The sequence below is a fragment of the Pelophylax lessonae genome, assembly GCF_965119305.1.
Source record: "Pelophylax lessonae genome assembly, chromosome: 3".
NCBI lineage: Eukaryota > Metazoa > Chordata > Amphibia > Anura > Ranidae > Pelophylax > Pelophylax lessonae.
In genome coordinates, this window is record NC_138770.1 from 439,155,430 (window position 1) to 439,181,162 (window position 25,733).

Here is a 25,733-nt window from a genome sequence, read left to right on the forward strand (position 1 = left end):
ACCCCTAAAAAACAGCATTTTTCTTATATTTTCAGGAATACGGCTTCTCTGCGGCTGGCTTTTTCTCTTGCAGGCATTTATCGGGCATTTTTTTAGGCAGGCATGTCATTTTTTGTATTTAGTGTCTGGGGGGTCTAAAAAGTGTACCTGTCAAGTTTCAGCTCTGTAGCATGTCCAGAACCCCTAAAAAACAGCATTTTTCTTATATTTTCAGGAATACGGCTTCTCTGCGGCTGGCTTTTTCTCTTGCAGGCATTTATCGGGCATTTTTTTAGGCAGGCATGTCATTTTTTGTATTTAGTGTCTGGGGGGTCACAAAAGTGTACCTGTCAAGTTTCAGATCTGTAGCATGTCCAGAACCCCTAAAAAACAGCATTTTTCTTATATTTTCAGGAATACGGCTTCTCTGCGGCTGTCTTTTTCTCTTGCAGGCATTTATCGGGCATTTTTTTAGGCAGGCATGTCATTTTTTGTATTTAGTGTCTGGGGGGTCACAAAAGTGTACCTGTCAAGTTTCAGCTCTGTAGCATGTCCAGAACCCCTAAAAAACAGCATTTTTCTTATATTTTCAGGAATACGGCTTCTCTGCGGCTGTCTTTTTCTCTTGCAGGCATTTATCGGGCATTTTTTTAGGCAGGCATGTCATTTTTTGTATTTAGTGTCTGGGGGGTCACAAAAGTGTACCTGTCAAGTTTCAGATCTGTAGCATGTCCAGAACCCCTAAAAAACAGCATTTTTCTTATATTTTCAGGAATACGGCTTCTCTGCGGCTGTCTTTTTCTCTTGCAGGCATTTATCGGGCATTTTTTTAGGCAGGCATGTCATTTTTTGTATTTAGTGTCTGGGGGGTCACAAAAGTGTACCTGTCAAGTTTCAGATCTGTAGCATGTCCAGAACCCCTAAAAAACAGCATTTTTCTTATATTTTCAGGAATACGGCTTCTCTGCGGCTGTCTTTTTCTCTTGCAGGCATTTATCGGGCATTTTTTTAGGCAGGCATGTCATTTTTTGTATTTAGTGTCTGGGGGGTCTAAAAAGTGTACCTGTCAAGTTTCAGCTCTGTAGTATGTCCACAACCCAAAAAAAACAGCATTTTTCTTATGATTTTTAGTAGAAAACTAATGCAGTGTCTTTCCAGCTGTCTTTTTTTCTTTCTGGCAAGCTGAAATATGATATGCCAAGGCAAACATGCCTATCAGTTGAGCTATGACACAGACAACACTGCACACATGGGGAAATATGTAAAACAAAAAACAGGAAAAGGAAATTAGGTGACGGTAACAAAACATGATATTGTGATTGGCCAAATAAAAAGTCACCTCGCGATGAGGTCGCGCCAAAGTCGCGCTAAGTCGCGCCAAAGTCGCACTGGAAGCGACGCTACTTTAGTGGTAGCGGCAGTGTAAACCAGCACTAAAACATCCAGTGTGTGAATACGATCAGGTATGATGTTTTATCGGTCAAGTAGTGTAAGGGTTACGCCCGTTGCCCGCTTCACAGTGACAGACCAAACTCTGACAGACCAAACTCCCCGTTTAACAGTCAGTCAGTCCATTTGCACAACCGCAAACTCCCAATTTGCACAAGGTTGGATACCAAGCTAGCCATGTCCCGTTCCTTGTCCTCACTGACATCATTGAAGGTCTCTTCCTCCACCCAGCCACATACAACACCAAGGGTCCCCGAAAGGTGAGAACAAGCCCCCTGGGACGCCTGCTGTGGCTGGTATTCCACCTCCTCAAAGCCACCTTCCTCCTCTGACTTCTCTTCTTCAGACTCCTCTCTCTGCGTTGCCACAGGTCCAGCAATTGACAACGACAAGGCTGCTTCTGGTGGTGATGAGGACCACAACTCTTCCTCTTCATGCTCATCTACAGCCTGATCCAGTACTCTTCGCAGGGCACGCTCCAGAAAAAACGCATATGGGATGAGGTCGATGATGTTGCCTTGGGTTCGACTGACCACCAGGGTTGTCATCTCCGCAAAAGGACGCATGAGCCTACAGCCATTGTTCATGAGCATTCAGTAACGCGGCCAAAAAATACCCAGCTCCGCAGAAAGAATGAAAGAAAATGAATGTTTTTTTTTATGAAAAATTATCCTGCGGATCGCTTTTGGTCTGTACACAATGAAGCAACGACCTTATCATCTGGGGTGTGCCAACACAATCCTAGAGGTGATCGCTTCATTGTGATACGCAAGCCCCTTCACCACGACAAGGTAACGATCACGAAGGGGAATTGACACATGTATGTGCCTTTTTTTTTGTTTTTTGTTTTTTTGCAGCCACAGTGTAGCACCAGAGGCCAGAAAAATTAGGCATGTACACATGCATGAAAAAGTAGGTATTGTTGCAGCCGCTGCTGTAGCAGCGGCCTGAAAAATTGAGGTTTTAAGGCAGAAAGTGCACTAAAACATTGCTGCTTGAACCGTAGTTGGTGGCGGAGACGTCACGTAAGTCATCCGGCATGCAGAGAATGATTATATACAGCAGCGTGTGGACCATTTTTAGGCCAAGGCATCTCAGTCATCACCAGGCCTTTTTTAGTCAAATGCATCCCCCACTGTCAGTCCCTTCGGGATCCATGCCTCATTCATCTTAATAAACGTGAGGTAATCAAGTCTTCTCAGTGACAATACCTCCTGCTGCGCTGAAGGTCCTTTCTGACAGCACACTTGAAGCGGGGCAGGCCAGAAGTTCAATGGCAAACTGGGATAGCTCAGGCCACAGGTCAAGCCTGCACACCCAGTAGTCAAGGGGTTCATCGCTCCTCAGAGTGTCCATATCTGCAGTTAAGGCAAGGTAGTCTGCTACCTGTCGGTCGAGTCGTTCTCTGAGGGTGGACCCCGAAGGGCTGTGGCGATGCATAGGACTAAAAAAGCTCCGCATGTCCTCCATCAACAAGACGTCTGTAAAGCGTCCTGTCCTTGCCGGCGTGGTTGTGGTGGTAGGAGGAGGATTACTTTCACCTCTTCCCCTGTTGGATTCCCGTTGTGCTGTGACATCACCCTTATACGCTGTGTAGAGCATAGTTTTTAACTTATTTTGTAGCTGCTGCATCCTTTGCGACTGCCGGTAATTGGGTAACATGTCACAGACTTTCTGCTTATACCGGGGGTCTAGTAGCGTGGCCACCCAGTACAGGTCGTTCTCCTTCAGCCTTTTTATACGAGGGTCTCTCAACAGGCATGACAGCATGAAAGACCCCATTTGGACAAGGTTGGATGCCGAGCTACTCATGTCCAATTCCTCGTCCTCACTGATGTCATTGAAGGTGTGTTCTTCCCCCCAGCCACGTACAACACCACGGGTACCAGATAGGTGACAACGAGCACCCTGGGATGCCTGCTGTGGTTGGTGTTCCTCCTCCTCAAAGCCACATTCCTCCTCTGACTCCTCTTCCTCACACTCCTCTTCCAGTGTTGCCGCAGGTCCAGCAATCGATGGTAAGGCTGTTTCTGGTGGTGGTGATGGTGACCACAACTCTTCCTCTTCCTCTTCACGCTCATCTACGGCCTGATCCAGCACTCTTCGCAGGGCACGCTCCAGGAAAAAAACATATGGGATGATGTCGCTGATGGTGCCTTCAGTGCGACTCACTAGGTTTGTCACCTCCTCAAAAGGACGCATGAGCCTACAGGCATTGCGCATGAGCGTCCAGTAGCGTGGCAAAAAAATACCCAGCTCCGCAGAGGCTGTCCTAGCACCCCGGTCATACAAATACTCGTTGACCGCTTTTTCTTGTTGGAGCAGGCGGTCGAACATTAGCAGTGTTGAATTCCAACGTGTCGGGCTGTCGCAAATCAAGCGCCTCACTGGCATGTTGTTTCGCCGCTGAATATCTGCAAAGTGCGCCATGGCCGTGTAGGAACGCCTGAAATGGCCACACACCTTCCTGGCCTGCTTGAGGACGTCCTGTAAGCCTGGGTACTTCTGCACAAAACGTTGCACAATCAGATTCAACACATGTGCCATGCACGGCACATGTGTCAACTTGCCCAAATTCAATGCCGCCAACAAATTGCTCCCGTTGTCACACACCACTTTGCCGATCTCCAGTTGGTGCGGGGTCAGCCACTGATCCACCTGTGCATTCAGGGCGGACAGTAGTGCTGGTCCGGTGTGACTCTCTGCTTTCAGGCAAGTCAACCCCAAGACAGCGTGACACTGTCGTATCCGGCATGTGGAATAGCCCCTGGGGAGCTGGGGGGGTGCAGTTGGTGTGGAGCAAGACGCAACAGCAGAAGAGGACTCAGCCGAGGAGGTTAGCATAGAGGATGGAGTAGGAGGAGTAGAGGAGGTGGCAGCAGGCCTGCCTGCAAGTCGTGGCGGTGTCACCAACTCCTCTGCAGCAGAGCCACGCATTCCATGCTTGGCAGCCGCCAGCAGGTTTACCCAATGCGCAGTGTACGTTATATACCTGCCCTGACCGTGCTTTGCAGACCAGCTATCAGTGGTCAGATGGACCCTTGCCCCAACACTGTGTGCCAGACGTGACATGATTTCTTTTTCCACAATAGAGTACAGGTTGGGGATTGCCTTTTGTGAAAAATAATTTCGGCCGGGTACCTTCCACTGCGGTGTCCCAATAGCGACAAATTTTTTGAAGGCCTCAGACTCCACCAGCTTGTATGGTAAAAGCTGGCGGGCTAAGAGTTCCGACAAGCCAGCTGTCAGACGCCGGGCAAGGGGGTGACTCTGCGAGATTGGCTTTTTGCGCTCAAACATTTCCTTCACAGACACCTGACTGTGGGCAGGTGACGAGCAGGAACTGCTGAAGGTGAGAGGCGGAGGGGCGGGTTGTTGATAGGGGGCATGGAGGACAGCAGTGGTTGACGTGGCTGAAGATGCTGGACCAGGAGGAGGATGGTGGCTTTCAGTTTGTGTGCTGCTTTTACTCATGTGTTGATCCCATAGGCGTTTGTGATGTGAGATCATGTGCCTTCGCAAAGCAGTTGTACCTAGGTGGGTGTTGGACTTCCCACGACTCAGTTTCTTTTGGCACAGGTTACAAATGGCATCGCTGATATCAGAGGCAGACACACAAAAAAAATGCCACACTGCTGAGCTTTGCAAGGACGGCATTCTGGTGGTGGCAACAGCTTGCGTTGATTGGCGTGCTGTCTGGCTGACCCCGGGTGCCGAATCTACATGCTGTCTGACTGCGCCACTAGCTCCTTGCGATGACCTCCTCCCCCTGCTTCCAACTCGTCTCCTCCTCCTCTCTGTCTCCCCATCTGAACTTTCCCCCTCTTCTTCTGCTCTTCGAGCAGGCACCCAGGTGACATCCACAGACACATCGTCATCATCAGCCGCTTCACTTGACAACTCAGCAAAGGCAGCAGCAGCAGGTACAACATCATCATCATCACAATGTACGTCCATGTGTATAATGCTGCCTGACTGAGACATATCCCCGTTATCTACATCCTCTGGCACTAATAGTTGCGCATCACTTATTTCTTCAAACTGATGTGAAAATAACTCCTCTGACGGATCAAGTGAAGCGGCTGTGGTGCTAGTGTTGGTGGTGGTGCCGGCGGGCTGGCGAGTGGTAAATTGAGAGGTGCCCGAAGCTGAGCTGGAGGAGGATGGTGCATTAAGGTTCCGAGCGGAAGCTGTAGACGATTGGGTGTCCTGTGTAAGCCAGTCAACTATGGCCTCAGAATTTTTTGAGTTCAGGGGCTGTGGTGGCCTCTGAACACTGGGCATTATTCTAGAGCCTAAGGAAATCACAGCACCACGACCACGACGGCCCTTGCGGGGTGGCCTGCCTCTGCCTGTCATTTTTTTTTTAATGTGTTGTTACTGTTGTACTATGAGTGCAAGCTGCTGTGCCACCTTATATATCAGTGGTGGGTGGGCAGTGGCACAGTACACTCTCTGTGGACCTGACAGCAGTCACTGGCACCCAGGCAACTGCAATTTAAAAAATATATATATTTTTTTTTACTTTGCAAGCTGCTGTGCCACCTTATATATCAGTGGTGGGTGGGCAGTGGCACAGTACACTCTCTGTGGACCTGACAGCAGTCACTGGCACCCAGACAACTGCAATTTAAAAAATATATATATATTTTTTTACTTTGCAAGCTGCTGTGCCACCTTATATATCAGTGGTGGGTGGGCAGTGGCACAGTACACTCTCTGTGGACCTGACAGCAGTCACTGGCACCCAGGCAACTGCAATTTAAAAAAATATATATATATTTTTTACTTTGCAAGCTGCTGTGCCACCTTATATATCAGTGGTGGGTGGGTGGGCAGTGGCACAGTACACTCTCTGTGGACCTGACAGCAGTCACTGGCACCCAGGCAACTGCAATTTAAAAAAATATATATATTTTTTTTACTTTGCAAGCTGCTGTGCCACCTTATATATCAGTGGTGGGTGGGCAGTGGCACAGTACACTCTCTGTGGACCTGACAGCAGTCACTGGCACCCAGGCAACTGCAATTTAAAAAAATATATATTTTTTTTTTTACTTTGCAAGCTGCTGTGCCACCTTATATATCAGTGGTGGGTGGGCACACAGTGGCACTGCAGTGGGCACAGTACACTCTGTGGACCTGACAGTCACTGGCAGCCCAGGCAACTGCAATAATAAAAAATATTTTTTTTTTCAATTTATTGCAACAAGATGCTGTGCCAACGTATATATATCAGTGGTGGGCAGTGCACTGCAGTGGGTACAGTGCACTCTGTGGACCTGACACAGCACTCACTGCAATTATGACAGAGAAAAAAAAAATATTTTTTAAAATGCCAGGTACTGTGCCTGTGCCACCCGAAATGAGTGTGGTGTGCACACAGTACAGTCTGTGGTAGGTCTGTGGCCTCTCACACACAGCGGGCAGGCAACTGCAGTGTACAATAGATATATATATATATATATATATATAAAGAAAAAAATCTATTACCTTACCAGCCCTTGAAAGGGCTTTTGGGGACACTATATATATATATATATGTATATATATAAAAATAAAAAAATCCTCAATTACCAGCCCTTAAAAGGGCTTTTGGGGACACTAGATAGATATAGATATATATATATATGAAGAAACAACTCAATTACCAGCCCTTAAAAGGGCTTTTGGGGACGCTAGGTATATATATATATATATATATATAAAAAAAAAAAAAAACCACAAATACCAGCCCTTAGAAGGGCTTTTTGGGGTGCTGATATTACAGCAGTAGTGGACCAAGAACACTGCAAGACCAGGAACACTGACTAACTGTCCCTAGCTTAACAGCAGCAGCAGCAGCAGCAGCTCTCTCCCTATTCTCACTACACACACTGCTTCAGAATGATCTAAGATGGATGCTGCCCTTGCTTATTTATAGGAGGTGGGAGGGTGTGGGAGGGAGGTACGCTGATTGGCTGGAAATGTGTCTGCTGACTGTAAAGTTCAGGGTCAAAGTTTGCCTCAATGATGTCTTATGGGGGGCGGACCGAACATCGCATATGTTCGCCGGCAGCGGCGAACGCGAACATGCTAAGTTCGCCGGGAACTGTTCGCCGGCGAACAGTTCTATACATCTCTAGACATGACTCCCCAGAAGACACTGTTGATCATCGCCCTCTGTGCTCTAACCGTGAGCAGCTTCCTGCAAGAAACTCTGATTATGTTGTTTGAACTTTTTTCCTGTTGTGGTTTAATTATGTTCATTGCATTTCTCATGTTGTACTTTACTGTGTTGTGATGCCAAAAGCAGCACCTGTCAAGGGGGGGGGGGGGGGGGGGGAGTATAGGCAGGTGCAGTCTATTTTCTACACTGTAGGTGGCACTCTGCCGCAGCAGTCACATTTTGTATTTAGTGGTTTTGTTGAAGGGCAGGGTTGCTTTAAAATAGTATAAGCTCTAACGAGCAGGGCCCTCTAAATCCTCCTGTATTGAATTGTATTGTAACTGTATTGTCTTCCCTCAAATTGTAAAGCGCTGCGCAAACTGTCGGCGCTATATACAGTCAGGTCCATAAATATTGGGACATCGACACAATTCTAATCTTTTTGGCTCTATACACCACCACAATGGATTTGAAATGAAACAAACAAGATGTGCCTTGACTGCAGACTTTCAGCTTTAATTTGAGGGTATTTACATCCAAATCAGGTGAACGGTGTAGGAATTACAACAGTTTGTATATGTGCCTCCCACTTTTTAAGAGACCAAAAGTAATGGGACAGTTAGCTGCTCAGCTGTTCCATGGCCAGGTGTGTGTTATTCCCTCATTATCCCATTTACAAGGAGCAGATAAAAGGTCCAAAGTTAATTTCAAGTGTGCTATTTGCATTTGAAATCTGTTGCTGTCAACTCTCAATGTGAGATCCAAAGAGCTGTCACGATCAGTGAAGCAAGCCATCATTAGGCTGAAAAAACAAAACAAACCCATCAGAGCGATAGCAAAAACATTAGGTGTGGCCAAATCAAGTGTTTGGAACATCCTTAAAAAGAAAGAACGCATCGGTGAGCTCAGCAACACCAAAAGACCCGGAGGACCACGGAAAACAACTGTGGTGGATGACTGAAGAATTCTTTCCCTGGAGAAGAAATCACCCTTCACAACAGTTGGCCAGATCAAGAACACTCTCCAGGAGGTAGGTGTATGTGTGTCAAAGTCAACAATCAAGAGAAGACTTCACCAGAGTGAAGGTTCACCACAAGATGCAAACCATTGGTGAGCCTCAAAAACAGGAAGGCCAGATTAGAGTTTGCCAAACAACATCTAAAAAAGCCTTCACAGTTCTGGAACAACATTCTATAGACAGATGAGACCAAGATCAACTTGTACCAGAGTGATGGGAAGAGAAGAGTATAGAGAAGGAAAGGAACTGCTCATGATCCAAAGCATACCGCCTCATCAGTGAAGTATGGTGGTGGTAGTGACATGGCATGGGCACGTATGGCTGCCAATGGAACTGGTTCTCTTGTATTTATTGATGATGTGACTGCTGACAAAAGCAGCAGGATGAATTCTGAAGTGTTTCAGGCAATATTATCTGCTCATATTCAGCCAAATGCTTCAGAACTCATTGGACAGCGCTTCACAGTGCAGATGGACAATGACCCGAAGCATACTGCAAAAGCAACCAAAGAGTTTAAGGGAAAGAAGAGGAGTGTTATGCAATGGCCAAGTCAATCACCTGACCTGAATCCAATTAAGCATGCATTTCACTTGCTGAAGACAAAACTGAAGGGAAAATGCCCCAAGAACAAGCAGGAACTGAAGACAGTTGCAGTAGAGGTCTGGCAGAGCATCACCAGGGATGAAACCCAGCGTCTGGTGAAATCTATGCATTCCAGACTTCAGGCTGTAATTGACTGCAAAGGATTTGGAACCAAGTATTAAAAAGTGAAAGTTTGATTTATGATTGTTAATCTGTCCCATTACTTTTGGTCCCTTAAAAAGTGGGAGGCACATATACAAACTGTTGTAATTCCTACACCGTTCACCTGATTTGGATGTAAAAACCCTCAAATTAAAGCCGGAAGTCTGCAGTTAAAGCACATCTTGCTTGTTTCATTTCAAATCCATTGTGGTGGTGTATAGAGCCAAAAAGATTAGAATTGTGTCGATGTCCCAATATTTATGGACCTGACTGTAAATCCTGTATAATAAATCCTGTATAATAATTACACCCTCAACAATTTTAAGCTTAACCTATTGAGCACACTGAAATTACCATTCCTCAGTTTAGTTAAAATTCTTAGCCCCAGCGCTTGGAGTTTACAACTTTCAATGCTGCTGTGCTGCTGACTTTTGCTTATTCTTAGTGCTGTTTTCCTGAACTTACGGTCTTCATAGGAAAGGGTTAACAGTGGACAGTGCAGTCTCCAATCGGTCTGTTAGCTTTTAGAAGGGAGAGAAGAGGAGGAGAGAGGAGCAGGAGAGTGCCCTGCTATCCTAGGATTTGGAGCTGTGCTCCTATTGATGCACAGAGTGTATGGAGACACAACTCTAGTCCCTGCATGCAAGGGTAGCTCCATAGGATGCTGCAAGAGAAAGGAGTCACCCTGAAACAGCCTGGGGCAGCATTCATAGCAACAACTTACACAGGAACAGTAGAGGATGAAAAAGCTGAATACTTAGTAATTGATTAAATCAGCTGCTGAAAGTGCTTCTTATCACTTTAACGGCTGTGGGTATGAACCCTGCTGATAACAGAATTTTAGCAATTCAAAACATGCCAACACCAAAAAACAAATGGATCAAACGCACTTATTAGACATAACAAGCTACCCATTGAGCTGATTTGTTTCTATTAGACACATTTGGCATGTAGTTGGCAGAACTATTATTGTGGGTCAATGACAGGCTTTGAAATAATAAAGCACTGGCTGTCATAATAACACAGACCTGGAACATTCCTAAAGAAGCCATCAAACACTATTAGATTGGCTAACAAAGTAAATTAATGCTTTAGTGCGAATCAAAACCATACCTCTTACTGATTTCCAATAAAGATATTGTATAAAAATGTTTTACAATCATTTTAAGTATAAGCATTATTCAGACTCTATAAACCTGGTCTAGGTTTTGTTATTTCCATTTCTGCTTGTGCATTTTCAATGTCTGGTTTTGTAATAAATCACGAAAATACACTTCATCTCCCGATGTTAGGTAAACACAGTTATCTTATCTTATCGAGCGCCATATACCAGATGACAAGCCAGTTATTGCTAAACACCTGCAAATCATCAATCTGTATTAGTGGTTATTGAAATTAGATACTTCCCTAAATTCAATGGAGTTCACTGTAAATAATAATGGAATTCTTCCTACATTTTGTCAGGGTTGGTTTAGACATAAATGGGTTCAGGACAATGAATCCAGCAACCCCTAAAACCCCTAATAAACTAGTACTCAAACACGAAAAGAACAGTGAAAATATGTTTTCATATGTCATTTTAGATAGAAAATAGCAGATCTCTGTTGAAGAATGGCTGTCTTGAACTAGGTTTTTCATTAGAACTGCTGGCCATACACAGGTAACAATTTGTTTAAAAAAAAAAATATTTTGGAAAATTCTAACAGTAAATGCGGTTTTCGTTCTGAAAATTAAATTTACTCAAAATCCAAATGTTAAAAGCAAATGGGGTGGGGGCGTGGCCTGGCGCAGCATGTGAGAGGACGTGTGTGAGAGGAGCTCCGCCGGACCGATCTCCTTTACCGCTAATCCTGCAGCCCTCCGGGCACGATAATCCTCCCTTCACCTCCCGCACACCCGCGGCACTGACCTCCGCATGTCTCCGCCGAAGAAAGGCTCGGAAGCTGCGGCAAAACTGGCTGCATTCCGGAGGCTGGAGAAGGAGGCCCCGATCCAAGATGGCGCCGGCCCGTCGCTCGTGGTGGAGGAGCCGGAGAGCCCTGCTACATCCAAGGTATTGGAAGCGATTGCCACCTGCCAGACCATGCTGACGACTAAAATCGAGGAGGTGAAGGTAGATATATCACTGATGCGTCAGGATATGCAGAAGCTAAGGGACAGAGTTGGTGAGGCTGAACACAGAATCAGCGAGGTGGAGGACTCCCTCCCCCCATTGCAAAGCTCCTCAGACAGGCTGCAGCAACAAGTACACCTTATCCTTCAAAAACAAGATGACATGGAGAATAGGCTGCGCCGCTGTAACTTGCGGTTCATTGGCCTCCCGGAGGGCTCTGAAGGTGCAGACCCCTCATCTTATTTGGAACAATTGCTCACTCAAACATATGGCAGAGAATCCTTTTCACCCACTTTTGTTGTGGAACGTGCACATCGCCTCTCAGGGCGTCCCCCCCCTCAGGGTGCACCCCCCCGCACATTCATCGCTAAATTCCTGAACTATCGGGACAGAGATGCCATATTGCGCCTGGCCAGAGTTAAGGGGAACATTCCATTTGGAAATCACAAAATAGCGATTTTCCCCGACTTCTCTGCTGAGGTCCAGAGGCGCCGCAAGAGCTTTTTGGAGGTCAAACGCAGGCTGCGTATCAAGAATATCAAATACTCTATGTTGTACCCGGCCCGTCTTAGAGTGGAGGGTGAGGACCGAGCCCACTTCTTTGAGGATCCGGAGGCCGCCATCTCCTGGCTAGAAGGACTGGAAGCTAGAGCCTGACCACCTTGCCCTGGCGACTTCATGACACTTTCTCCCTGATTGCCTGTGCCTGATGCTGCTGCTGAGGTGGGGGGGGCTTTGTAGATCCTGAGGAACTCAAGCCTTTGTACCCCCCTTTCCCCCCCCCCCTCATTTCCCTGACCCACTGCTCCTGTGTTTGACCGGCGGAGCACCCTAGCTCCACAGATGGAACTGATTTTTCTGTTCTCTTCCTATGGATTTCCACCTGCCCATAGGTTTTGCTACCCAGCGATACACCCGTTGGTTTTCGCCCCCTACACCCGCTCAGGCGTGTGTTTGTGCCCAACTCCCCTGTTGCCCCCTGCGACTTCTGCTGGACCTGGGCCCCCGGGCCCCCTTGCTTGTCCTAGTTGTATTTTGCTGTATTTTTGCTGACTATCCTGGGGGTCCCTGGCCTCCTGTTCTTGCTTTTTACCAGTCGCATGTGGGCCTGTTCTGGTTGAGGCACTTGTTTGGGAACATGCCCGCACAAGTTGGGGTTGGTGCAGGGCAGGGAGGGGGGTTTGGGGTATTACCATTGTTTACAGTTTATAATTGGTACAATCTCTATACTGTTTCTGTTCTATGCACATTGACCTCAAGTAATAACTGCCTGCTCTTTTACTGCCGTTTAGTAATGTTACTGTATGACCGTGGGATTGTTAGTTCTGTGGCCTTATTGCCTGAGATCCTGGGAGCCTCCGCTCCACGCTCCGTATTACCCCTGCCATGGCCCCATTGAAATTGTTGACGTGGAATGTCAGGGGTATGCGCGATAAGATTAAACGGACGGCTGTCTTTAATGTTCTACGCCGTGTCCGGGCTGACATTATAGTACTGGTGGAGACACATTTGGAGGGCCGCGTACAGCAGTCTCTCAAACGGCCTTGGGTTGGCTGGGTGCATCACTCTGCATATAGCTCGCACTCCAGGGGTGTGGCGCTTCTGGTGGCCAAATCGGTGCATTTCCAGCTCCTAGGATCTCAGGTTGACCCAATGGGTAGATATGTCTTCCTTAAAACGTCAGTCTATGGGGAATTGATGCTTCTGATGGCTTTCTATGTGCCCCCCCCCTTACTCTGCTGTGGTTATAATGGAGGGATTGGCGTTTATGGCACAATGCCCGGGGGCCCCGGTGATCTGGCTGGGCGACTTTAATAATGTGCTGGACTCGGGTCTGGATAGATCCGGTGGCGCCTCCCAGGCGCCGCCGGGGCCGTCCCCGACCAGGTTCTCCCGATTGGTGGAGAGCTTTGGTTTGACCGACTCCTGGCGTAGCAAGTACCCCGCTCAGCGTGCGTACTCCTGTTTCTCGGCTGCACACCATTCTATGTCACGCATTGATCTGATATTGATGTCTCGAACCCTGCTCCCCAGGTTACTGGCGGCAGGCTTCGCCCCACGGACTCTGTCTGATCACTGCCCTTATTGGATACTGTTGTCCTTGCCCTGCAATAGACCTCCCCCGGCCTGGCGCCTGAATCCCGCCTGGCTCCCCTTGGTGTCTGATGGGAACGACATTGAGGGGACCTGGACACAATTCTTTTCTGATAATGAGGGCACTGCCTCCCCGGCTGCAGTGTGGGAGGCATTTAAACTGTTCGCCAGATCCACTATGATTTCCAAAATTAAAGCTGTTAGAGCGCGGGCTGCTGAGGAGATCTCCAGGGCAACGGCGAATCTGCTTGAAGCTGAACAGGCCTTTATGGCGGACCCGACTCCGACGCATGAATCCCAGTATAAATTGACCTCTAAAGTCCTTTCCCAACTTGAATATGAGAAGGCGAAATCTAAGATGTTTTTTCAGAAGCAGAATCTGTTTGCACATGGAGAGCGGGCGGGGAAACTCCTCGCATATTTAGTTCATTGTGAGGATAGGCCCCCGGTAGTTATAACTTTGAAGGATGACCTGGGTAATGAGATCACCGATCCTGCTGCGGTGACAGTGTTTCCGATCATTTTTTAGTACACTTTACACCTCTAGGGCCCCCGCTGACTGCACTGACATGCATGACTTTCTGGACTCTATTGCCTTTCCCACATTGACACCCGACCAGTTGGCGACCCTCGAGGCACCCATTTCTGTGGAGGAGATTGCAGCAGCCGTGTCCGAGTTCCCTAGATCTAAGGCCCCCGGCCTGGACGGCCTCCCGATTGAATTCTTCTCCCAATATTCGGAACTCCTTTCTCCTAAATTATTGGCTTTGTTTCAATCTCTGTTCAAGGATGCAGCCCTGCCCCCTTCTATGCGGGAGGCGCTAATTGTGCTCATCCCCAAGCCGGGCAAGGACTTGCACGCCCCAGAGTCTTACCGTCCCATCTCTTTGCTCCCAGTAGACACTAAAATCCTTGCGAAAATTTTATCCCTCCGTCTTAACAAGGTGATCCTTTCACTCATACACTCGGACCAGGCCGGGTTCATGCCTAGGAGGAACACCTCATTTAACCTTCGCCGGTTATTCATGAATCTCCAGGCACAACACGACGGAATTGGCGGCAGGGTGGTGGTCTCCTTGGACACGGCTAAAGCATTCGACTCGGTAGAGTGGCCATTTCTATGGACCTGCCTGGACCGATACGGCTTTGGACCTAATTTTATTAAGTGGGTCAAACTTCTATATAGCGCCCCGGTAGCTAGGGTCCTGGCCAACGGCTGGCAGTCGACCGCCTTCCCTTTATCCCGTGGCACTCGACAGGGGTGCCCCCTCTCCTCCCTGCTGTATGCCCTGGCCGCGGAGCCCCTGGCGATGGCCATTAGAGCACATCCCGGGATTCGTGGCCTACGTAAGGGACCGCTGGAGGAGAAAATCAGCATGTATGCTGACGACACTTTGTTATATTTGGAAGACTCTCGAGATTCCCTGCTCACAGCCCTTTCTTTAATTGAACGGTACGGACGGTTCTCCGGTTTTCAGATAAACTGGGATAAGTCACAAATTCTCCCGCTTGACGAGAGCCCGCAGGCGATTGCCCCCGCAAACCCGGCCCTGCAGTGTGTATCCCGCATTAAGTACTTAGGGATTCAGGTGACAGCTAGCTCAGCAGATTATGTCCCAGATAACGTTCAACCCTTGTTCCCTCTGCTTAAGGCCAAAATTCAAGTATGGTCCAAATTACCTCTGGGAGTGATGGGTAGGGTCAATTTAATTAAAATGATTCTTCTTCCCAAAATTCTCTATGTTGTATGGCATTCTCCTATATATCTGCCACTCAGGCTGTTTAAGCAGATGGAATCACTCCTCAAGACCTTTGTTTGGGGTGCTAACCGGCACAAGATCTCCTGGCGCAAACTCAAAAATCCTACAAATCTAGGGGGGTTGGCCCTGCCGGATTTTAATCTGTACTATCTGGCAGCTCAGTTGTCCCAGTTCTTTCACATTGATAAAACGGATAGAGAACGCTTCTTGGCCCTGCTCTGCCCTGGGTGGGCTCATCCCCTCGGGGACCCCCTCCTAGTTATCCTTAGGGGCGTCAGGGGCTCGCCGGAGCCCCTGTGCCCCAGATCTCTCCTATATCACTATTGTCGGATCTGGGAGGTGGTAGCGTCCAGGCTTCGGTGCCCTCCGTTCCATACACTCACCCCTCTGTGGCATAATAGTACATTGCGTGAGTTCCTCTCCATCCCTGACCTGTCGATATGGAGTGGGAGGGGTATTCTCCTCCTTAGCCATATCTCCACGACCACTGGTCTGCGGTCTTACGAGACCCTGCAAGACCAGTTTGCGCTCCAGGGCCCCATGCACTACAGATACTTACAGCTCTCCCATGCTTATAGATCTCAATTCCCTGACGGTCCTCCTGAGATAGAATCGGTCACCACCCTTGAGATTGTTAAAAGTACAGACCCCAGTCACCTCATTTCCATGTTCTACTCTGAGCTCCACACACCTTCCTCGACCTCTTTAGCTTATGCACTTAAGACCCGCTGGGAGCGCAATGTGGGGGCCATGGAGGATGAGGAATGGGAGGATGCCCTGGAGACGTGCCGCAGAGTGTCGCCAAAACTGTCGGATCGCCTTACCCAGACCTTTATAATACACCAGGCTTATCTCACCCCGCTCAGACTGTCCAAATATCACCCTGACTTGGTCCCCTCTTGTCCTATGTGCGCAGACCCTGATGCTTCCTTCTTTCATCTATTGTGGAGCTGTCCCCAATTACAGACTCTATGGCAACAGGTAGTCACATTTCTGCACGACAAAATGGGGTCTCCTCTACAGCTCTCCCCTAAGGAGTGTCTCCTGGGGGTCTATCCGGATGGAGAGATGCCCAAATCCACTGTCATATTTCTTCAGGAAACTTTGTTTATAGCGCGTAAATTGATAGCCAGGCGGTGGATGAGACCTACTCCTCCTACTCTAGGAATGTGGATTAAGGAAATTAATAGTGTCATCCCATTTCATAAACTTTTATATAAACATAGGGGGTGCCCCCAGAAGTTCAACAAGATTTGGGACAAGTGGGTGCAGTGCCCTGACACAGCTCAGCAGTGCAGTGGGTAACTATTTTATGCTGACCGCCCCAATTGACCTAATATTGTCTGCTCGAGTGTTGGGCCGAAAGAAAGTAACTGATTACTGCCTTATTTTTACTATGTCTGTTCTGTTTCTAAGTGTTAATCACTGTGTATATTTGTATTTTTTTTTTTTTTTTTGTACTTCTGTGTGTTATGAATCTGATCGAAGTTTCAATGCACGGTCTATTTTTGTATTGTACCAAAAGTTTCAATAAACCTCACTGTTTTAAAAAAAAAAAAAAAAAGCAAATGGAATTTTGAAGTACTTTTGAACAACATTTTTCAAGTCTCTGCTGGAATTAATGAATTTACTGCCGCGATTTTTCATCCAAACGAATATCTAACCGCGTGTGACCGTCTTTAAAGTAACCTAATCACCACAGAGGCGCATACACTGATCAGCCATAACATTATGACCACCCGCCTAATATTGAGTATGGCCCAATTTTGCTTAAACAGCCCTGACCCATTGAGGCATGGACACCAATGTAACATCTACATGAATGGCAGGACCCAAGGTTTCCCAGCAGAACATTGCCCAAAGTATCATACTTGCCTTCTTATACCGCATCCTGGTGCCATCTCTTCCCCAGGTAAGTGACGCACACGCACCCGGCCATCCCCATGATGTAAAAGAAAACCTGATTCATCAGACCAGGCCACCTTCTTCCATAGCCTCGTAGTTCAGTTCTGATGTTCATTAGACCATTGTAGAAGCTATTGGCTGTGGACATGGGCCACCATGGGCTTAACCGTCCCATACACAACAAACCGCAATGCCCATTTTTTTCTGCTTTCACCACATCAACTTCATGGACAACAGGTTCACTTGCTGCCTAATATATCCCACCAATTTTCAGATGCCATTGTTACAAGATATTTACTTTACCTGTCAGTGGTCATAATGTTATGGCTGATCGGTTTATGAACTAATCATATCTTGTAAGAGAAAAGCATTTAACCACTTGCCGACTGCCTGCCGTAATATTACAGCGGGGCGGCTCGGCTGCGCTCAGTCACGTAGTACTGGGATTTTTTTTTACTGAAGACATGTAACAGATTACATTTAGCCTAAATTTATGAAGAAATTAGGTTTTTTTCATTTAGGCTGGGTTCACACTGCTGCGATGCGGGAACCACAGTGGTTCCTGTATGGGTTACCGCATCACATTAGACTCGCAGGCAGTTTACACTGCTTTCTGCAAACTACTGCAGGTGTCAATGTAAAGTTAATGACACCCCCAGAACGCAGTGCGAACTATGAAATCGTACGAGAATTGGATTGCATGAGCCCATGCGATCCTATTCCAGTGTGGACCAAAAAAAAGGGTCCTGCGATTTTAGCTATACAAACTGTATGGCTGAATTCGCATATCACATACATTGCATGTGATGTGCAAAGCAATGTGGTGCAAATCACATGCGATGTCTGGCATCGCAGTAGTGTGAACCCAGCCTTATATAATAAGAAATAAAATGTCCAGTGGTGATAAAATACCACCAAAAAAAAGCTCTATTTGTGTAAAAAAAAAATGTACATAAATTTTGTTTGGGTACCGCATTGCATGGCTGCACAATTACCAGGTAAGGGTAAATAAAGGTAAGCTAAATAGCAAAAAAATGCTCAGTCACAGAAGTGCAGAAATAAGGCTGCTGCCATGTAGACATTATTTTAAATGATATTTTCACTTGCAGTATTTCTTATATACTGCCCTAAAATAGGAAATATTAAAAAATTGTATTTTGTATTCTGGCCCAATATATAAAAAGTATTCTTTTTAACATGACAAAAAAATTATTTTTTAAGTTTTGACTAGAGTGAAGATGGATTATAACTGGTCTGGTTTTTAGTGCTGTCAGTGTTCCCGTTAGGGAGATTCACTGTCTTTATGTGTCCTGTTTACCACTATCACTGAAAGCATAAGGAATAGAATAGAAAGCAATAGAAGGTAAATATTCTAATGGGGACACTAGTTCTGGTGATCCCAGTTAGAACAACCGATTCTGTCACTTTGGACCATGGGACAAGAAGTGAAAGGAAATCTCCACAAGGAGACATAGAAGGCAAGAAAACTGACAAGGATTACTGTATAGCACATATATTATATTATAATATATTATATTATTTTATATATCCAAAATTTAAAATATAAAGTTGTGCCTTTATTTCTACTTTAATTGTAGGGAAAACAGCCGGAGGACCTGAAAGTTAAAGCATACAAATGTATTTATCAGTGTGAAGCCTTACCTTTGACATATTTGAAATGTAAATGATATAAGATAATTTCTGCTCTCTCTCTCTAGGATAATTGTTGAAGTATAATAACGGTGGAACAGCAGATATATATACCACTATGGAGTTTTCAGACGAAGAAAGGATGACATCTGGTACACTTATATTCGCTAAAAGAAAAAACATATATATATATTAGGCAGGCACGTAAAATAATTAAATTTCATCATCTGTCTCAATTTTTGCAAGACAGTCAAATGGAGATAATCACACTGATTGTGATATTGTCCATTAACAGTTTTATGTTTTAAGAGGTATGGAATTACATACCGGTTATTCACTGTCCTATACTGTCTCATTATTGATATCTATTTACACTCACCGGCCACCTAATTAGGTTTACCTGTTCAAACAGCCAATCACATGGCAGCAACTCAATGCATTTAGGCATCAAGACATTGTGAATAACTTGCTGAAGTTCAAACCGTGCATCAGAATGGGGAAGAAAGGGGATTTACTTGACTTTGAACATGTCGTGGTTGTTGGTGCCAGATGGGCTGGTCTGAGTATTTCAAAAACTTCTGATCTATTGGGATTTACACACATAACCATCTTTAGGGTTTACAGAGAATGGTCTGAAAAAGAGAAAATATCCAATGAGCACCAGTTGTGTGGATGAAAATGCCTTGTTGATGTCAGAGGTCAAAGGAGAATGGTCAGACTGGTTTGAGATGATAGAAAGGATTGGCTACAACAGCAGAAGACCACACTGGGTACCACTCCTGTCAGCTAAGAACAAGAAACTGAGGCTACAACTCGCACACCAAAATTCAACAATAGGAGATTGGAAAAATGTTGCCTGGTCTGATGATTTCAGCTATGGCATTCAGATGGCAGGGTCTGAATTTGGCATAAACAACATGAAAGCATGGATCCATCCTGCCTTGTATCAGTGGTTCAGACTGGTGGTGGTGGTGTAATGGTTTGGGGGGATATCTTCTTGGCAGACTTTGGGCCCCTTAGTACAGATTGAGCATCATTAAAACGCCACGGCCTACCTGAGTATTGTTTTTGACCATGTCCACCCCTTTATGACTACAGTGTACCCATCTTCTGATGACTACTTCCAGCAGGATAATGCACCATGTCACAAAGCTCAAATCATCTCAAACTTCTTTCTTGAACATGACAATGAGGTCACTGTACTCTAATGGCCTCCACAGTCATCAGATCTCAATCCAATAGAGCACCTTTGGGATGTGGTGGAACTGGGGATTCACATCATGGATGTGCAGCTGACAAATCTGCAGCAACTGCGTGATGCTATCATATCAATATGGACCCAAATTTCTGAGGAATGTTTCCAACACCTTGTTGAATCTTTGCCATGAATAATTAAGTCAGTTTTGAAGGCAAACATGGGTCCACTCTGGTACTAGCACGGTGTACCTAATAAAATGACCGATGTGAGTATATATTTGACAATAGTGTGATATTTTTGGCCTGAAAAACTCAATGGCTTACTATGGTTCCTGTGGACTCCAATGGTATAGTCTCCCAATATGCAGGTTTTTGTCCCACAGTATGGAGCCTTACTGTTTCTCCTGCTGATATAAGAGTCCCACTACTGTTATTCCAGTATTGATAAAATAACATACAATGACTAAGCGCATAGACCTGGGAACTCAAGTTGTAAGATCTCTCTGCTGGTGTTTCTGAATAGTAAGGAGCTGGTGGATAATTTAAAGCTGTAAAAAACCCAAAACCAAAAATGTAATACAGTATATTGCAGCCTACCAATTCTCAGATGTGGTGGCTGCATTCCTTTTCTGCTGTAACTGAAACACGTTAGCTGGACTTCGGTTTTCATTGGTTAGTCAAGTCCATTTAAATCTGGTAGTACATGTAACACCACCTTCTCCCCAGACTGACAATGCTGCTGTCTGAAGGTGTCTCTGCTGCTCCTCCATCCAGAGTGGAAACACCCTAAGACAGGATGCATGTCTGGATCACCAGGTGAAAAAAAAGGTAAAAAGCTTAAAAAACAAAACAAATGCAGCCACTACATGTACAGTGGGTACGGAAAGTATTCAGACCCACTTAAATGTTTCACTCTTTGTTATATTGCAGCCATTTGCTAAAATCATTTAAGTTCATTCTTCTTCCTCATGAATGTACACACAGCTCCCCATATTGATGGAAAAACTCAGAATTGTTGACATTGTTGCAGATTTATTAAAAAAGAAAAACTGAAATATCACATGGTCCTAAGTATTTAGACCCTTTGCTGTGACACTCAGGTGCTTTCCATTTCTTCTGATCATCCTTGAGATGGTTCTACACCTTCATTTGAGTCCAGCTGTGTTTGATTATACTGAAGCCACACACCTGTCTATATAAGACCTTCCAGATCACAATGCATGTCAGAGCAAATGAGAATCATGAGGTCAAAGGAACTGCCTGAAGAGCTCAGAGACAGAATTGTGGCAAGGCAAAGATCTGACCAAGGTTACAAAAAGATTTCTGCTGCACTTAAGGTTCCTAAGAGCACAGTGGCCTCCATAATCCTCAAATGGAAGACGTTTGGGACGACCAGAACCCTTCCTAGAGCTGGCCGTCCGGCCAAACTGAGCTATCGGGGGAGAAGAGCCTTGGTGAGAGAGGTAAAGAAGAACCCAAAGATCACTGTGGCTGAGCTCCAGAGATGCAGTCAGGAGATGGGAGAAAGTTGTAGAAAGTCAACCATCACTGCAGCCCTCCACCAGTCGGGGCTTTATGGCAGAGTGGCCCGACGGAAGCCTCTCCTCAGTGTAAGACACATGAAAGCCCGCATGGAGTTTGCTAAAAAACACCTGAAGGACTCCAAGATGGTGAGAAATACGATTCTCTGGTCTGATGAGACCAAAATAGAACTTTTTGGCCTTAATTCTAAGCGGTATGTGTTTAGAAAACCAGGCACTGCTCATCACCTGTCCAATACAGTCCCAACAGTGAAGCATGGTGGTGGCAGCATCATGCTGTGAGGGTGTTTTTCAGCTGCAGGGACAGGACGACTGGTTGCAATCGAGGGAAAGATGAATGCGGCCAAGTACAGGGATATCCTGGACAAAAACCTTCTCCAGAGTGCTCTGGACCTCAGACTGGGCCGAAGGTTTACCTTCCAACAAGACAATGACCCTAAGCACACAGCTAAAATAACAAAGGAGTGGCTTCACAACAACTCCGTGACTGTTCTTGAATGGCCCAGCCAGAGCCCTGACTTAAACCCAATTGAGCATCTCTGGAGAGACCTAAAAATGGCTGTCCACCAACGTTTACCATCCAACCTGACAGAACTGGAGAGGATCTGCAAGGAGGAATGGCAGAGGATCCCCAAATCCAGGTGTGAAAGACTTGTTGCATCTTTCCCAAAAAGACTCCTGGCTGTATTAGATGAAAAGGGGGCTTCTACTAATTACTGAGCAAAGGGTCTGAATACTTAGGACCATGTGATATTTCAGTTTTTCTTTTTTAATAAATCTGCAACAATGTCAACAATTCTGTGTTTTTCTGTCAGTATGGGGTGCTATGTGTACATTCATGAGGAAGAAGAATGAACTTAAATGATTTTAGCGAATGGCTGCAATATAACAAACAGTGAAAAATTTAAGGGGGTCTGAATACTTTCCGTACCCACTGTATATAGTTACATAGTTAGTCAGGTTGAAAAAAGACACAAGTCCATCTGGCTCAACCAATAAAAAAAAAAAAAAACACAGTACAGAAAACCCAACCACACAATCCCATATACACAATCCTATACCTGCAGTTGATCCAGAGGAAGGCAAAAAAAAAAACCAGCAAAGCATAATCCAATTTGCTACAGTAGGTGAAAAAACAGAATTTTTGTAAAATCTTACCTGTAAAATTCCTTTCTCTGAGTCCTCCGACAGTCGCCGCCTCTTCATATTCGTCACATATGGGGTATTAGACTTTGCTCCGAAGGAGTAGCTAGGCAACAGAATATGTTAACATTAAAGCTTTTAACATATCCCACCCTCAAGGGGTGGTCCCCTCAGTCAATACCCTCCTACTTCCTGCAACCATATCTCAGTTTCAGTGGAATAGCAGTAGAGTATACAACCAAACCCCAAAAGAGGGGCGGGGGCGGCGACTGTCGGAGGACTCAGAGAAAGGAATTTTACAGGTAAGATTTTACAAAAATTCCGTTTTCTCTTACGTCCTCCGACAGTCGCCGCCTCTTCATATTCGTCACATATGGGGACGTCCCAAAGCAGTGCAAACATGAGGGGTGGGAAACGCATCCGCGCCGAAAGGCAACGCAGTCTCCGCATCAAAGAAAGGAACCTTACCAAAGGAAGGAAACCAGCTGGGCTACAGGAAAAATAATTGCTCAACAGGAGCAACAACCCAGGAAAAGACAAATAACCAGGGGATAAAAACTTATCCCAACAGCCAGAGGTCCCCAACAAGGGACCCTAGGGAATTGCCGCACTAAGAACCTTGCGGCCAAAGGAAGCATCCGCCGATGCCTGAACATCTACTTTGTAGAATTTTGTGAAAGTGTGCACGGTCGACCAGGTCGCCGCCTTACACACCTGGGCTACAGAAGCCCCATGACGACAGGCCCAAGACGTACTCAGAGATCTAGTAGAGTGCGCCTTCACAGGCCCAGGGGGAACCTTCCCCTGCAAAGCATAGGCCTGTTCAATGGTCTGCCTGATCCATTTGGCGATGGTAGAGGCCGACGCCGCCATGCCCTTCCGAGGACCCTCTGGAAGAACAAACAAGGAGTCCGTCTTTCGAAAGGACTCAGTCGATTTAAGGTAAACCCTTATCGCCCGGACAACATCCAAAGAATGTAGTCTCACCTCCTTTGGATGTTTAGGCTTCGCGCACAGCGAAGGCAAGACAATATCTTCATTAAGATGGAATTCCGAAACTCGCTTCGGAAGAAAAGAAGGATTAGGTCGCAAGACCACCTTATCCAAATGAACAACCAGATACGGAGACTTGCAGGACAAAGCCGCCAGCTCCGACACTCTGCGAGCCGAAGTGATCGCAACCAAAAAGGCGACCTTTTTGGACAACATAGACAACGAGATCTCCCTGATCTGTTCAAAAGGAGCACGTTGTAACACAGATAGAACGAGATTCAAGTCCCAAGGGGGCAGAGAATCCCTCCTAGGAGGAACCAGATGCCGCACTCCCTGAACAAAAGTGCCAACCAAGGAGTTGGAAGCAACGGGACGTTGAAACAGAACGGCCAGCGCAGACACCTGACCCTTTATCGTAGCCAGCGCCAAACGCTGACCGACACCTGTTTGAAGGAAGGACAGCACTCGGGAAACCGAGTACGTGCGGGGTGAAAACCCCCTGGACTCACACCAGGCAAAATAGGCCTTCCAAGTACGGTAATAAACCTTCCCCGAGGAAGATTTCCTCGCGTTGATCAAGGTATGAACGACCTCTGGGGAGAGACCCTTCTCCTTCAGGACCTCGGTCTCAACAGCCAGGCCGTCAAAGCCAGCGACTGTAAAGCAGGATGGTATATCGGCCCTTGAGACAGGAGATCGTCTCGAAGAGGCAGACGCCACGGGGCGTCGACCGCCAGATTCACGAGGTCTGCGTACCAGGACCGGCGAGGCCAGTCCGGCGCCACAAGAATCACCGTGCTGCGTTTCGAGTGTAACCTGCGAAGGAACCTGGACAGCAACTGAATCGGTGGAAACGCGTACACCAGCTTGTACTGATGCCACGGGGCCACTAACGCGTCCGACGCGTCTGCCCGAGGGTCGCACGTCCTTGCTACGAACCTTCTCACCTTGTAGTTGAGACGAGACATGAACAGGTCCACATCTGGAAGACCCCACTTCGCGCACAACATCTGGAAGACAGCCGGGTGGAGAGACCATTCCCCCTGATCCAGGGTCTGGCGACTCAGATAGTCCGCCTGCCAGTTCTCCACCCCCGGAATGTGCACCGCCGTTATCGCTGGGACATGAGTCTCGGCCCAAGACAGAATGTCGACCACTTCTCGAGCCGCTCGGGCACTCCTGTTGCCCCCTTGGTGGTTGATGTAGGCCACCGCCGTGGCATTGTCCGTCTGCACCCGAACCGGGCAGCCCTGCAGCCGGTCCGTCCAGCGATGAAGACAGAGATTTATCGCACGCAATTCCAGAATGTTGATCGGAAGGGAGGACTCCCCCTCCGACCAAGTCCCCTGGGCGGACAGAATGCCCAGAACACCACCCCAGCCCGACAGGCTGGCATCCTTGGTGATCACCGTCCACGAGATAGGACGAAACGACTTGCCCCCGGACACCATCGGGGACTGGAGCCACCACAGAAGGTCTCTTCTGGTGCGATGACTCAACGAGATTTGAAGATCCAGAGATTGAGGTCGCCCGTCCCACATGGACAGGATCTCCGCTAGGAGACCTCGCGTGTGAAACTGGGCGAAGGTAATCGCCTCGAAGGCCGAGACTATCAATCCCAGACATCTCATGCACGTCCGCAGAGACGAGTGCGGAACGTCCCTGAGGGACCTGACTTCCTCCTGAAGAGTTCTGAGTTTGTCTTCCGGCAGGAATACCTTCGCCTGCACAGAGTCCAGGATCATTCCCAGGTAGGGAAGACGAACCGACGGACTCAGTGTCGACTTCGGAAAATTTATCGTCCAACCAAACTCCTGCAGAGTTTGCATCGTGACAGACAGGTCCTTCTCCAGACCCTGGCTGGTCGCAGACCGAACCAGAATGTCGTCCAGATACCCCAGGACAGAAATGCCCTGGGCCCTCATAATGCCAGAACCGGTGCAAGCACCTTGGTGAAGACCCGCGGAGCCGAGGCGAGACCAAAGGGCAACGCCACGAA

The 25,733-nt window shown here is 46.9% G+C and overlaps 1 protein-coding gene across 1 annotated transcript in view; it reads right to left on the bottom strand.

Annotated features, from left to right (window-relative positions):
* IL22RA2 (interleukin 22 receptor subunit alpha 2) overlaps positions 1 to 25,733 on the bottom strand; it is a gene marked incomplete at its 3' end in the record, with an annotated part of 105,396 nt that overhangs the window by 41,229 nt on the left and 38,434 nt on the right. Inside the window, exon 4 of the mRNA XM_082250919.1 lies at positions 18,873 to 19,027. Coding sequence (XP_082107045.1) covers positions 18,873 to 19,027 — 155 coding nt within the window. The remainder of the gene's footprint in view (positions 1 to 18,872; positions 19,028 to 25,733) is intronic.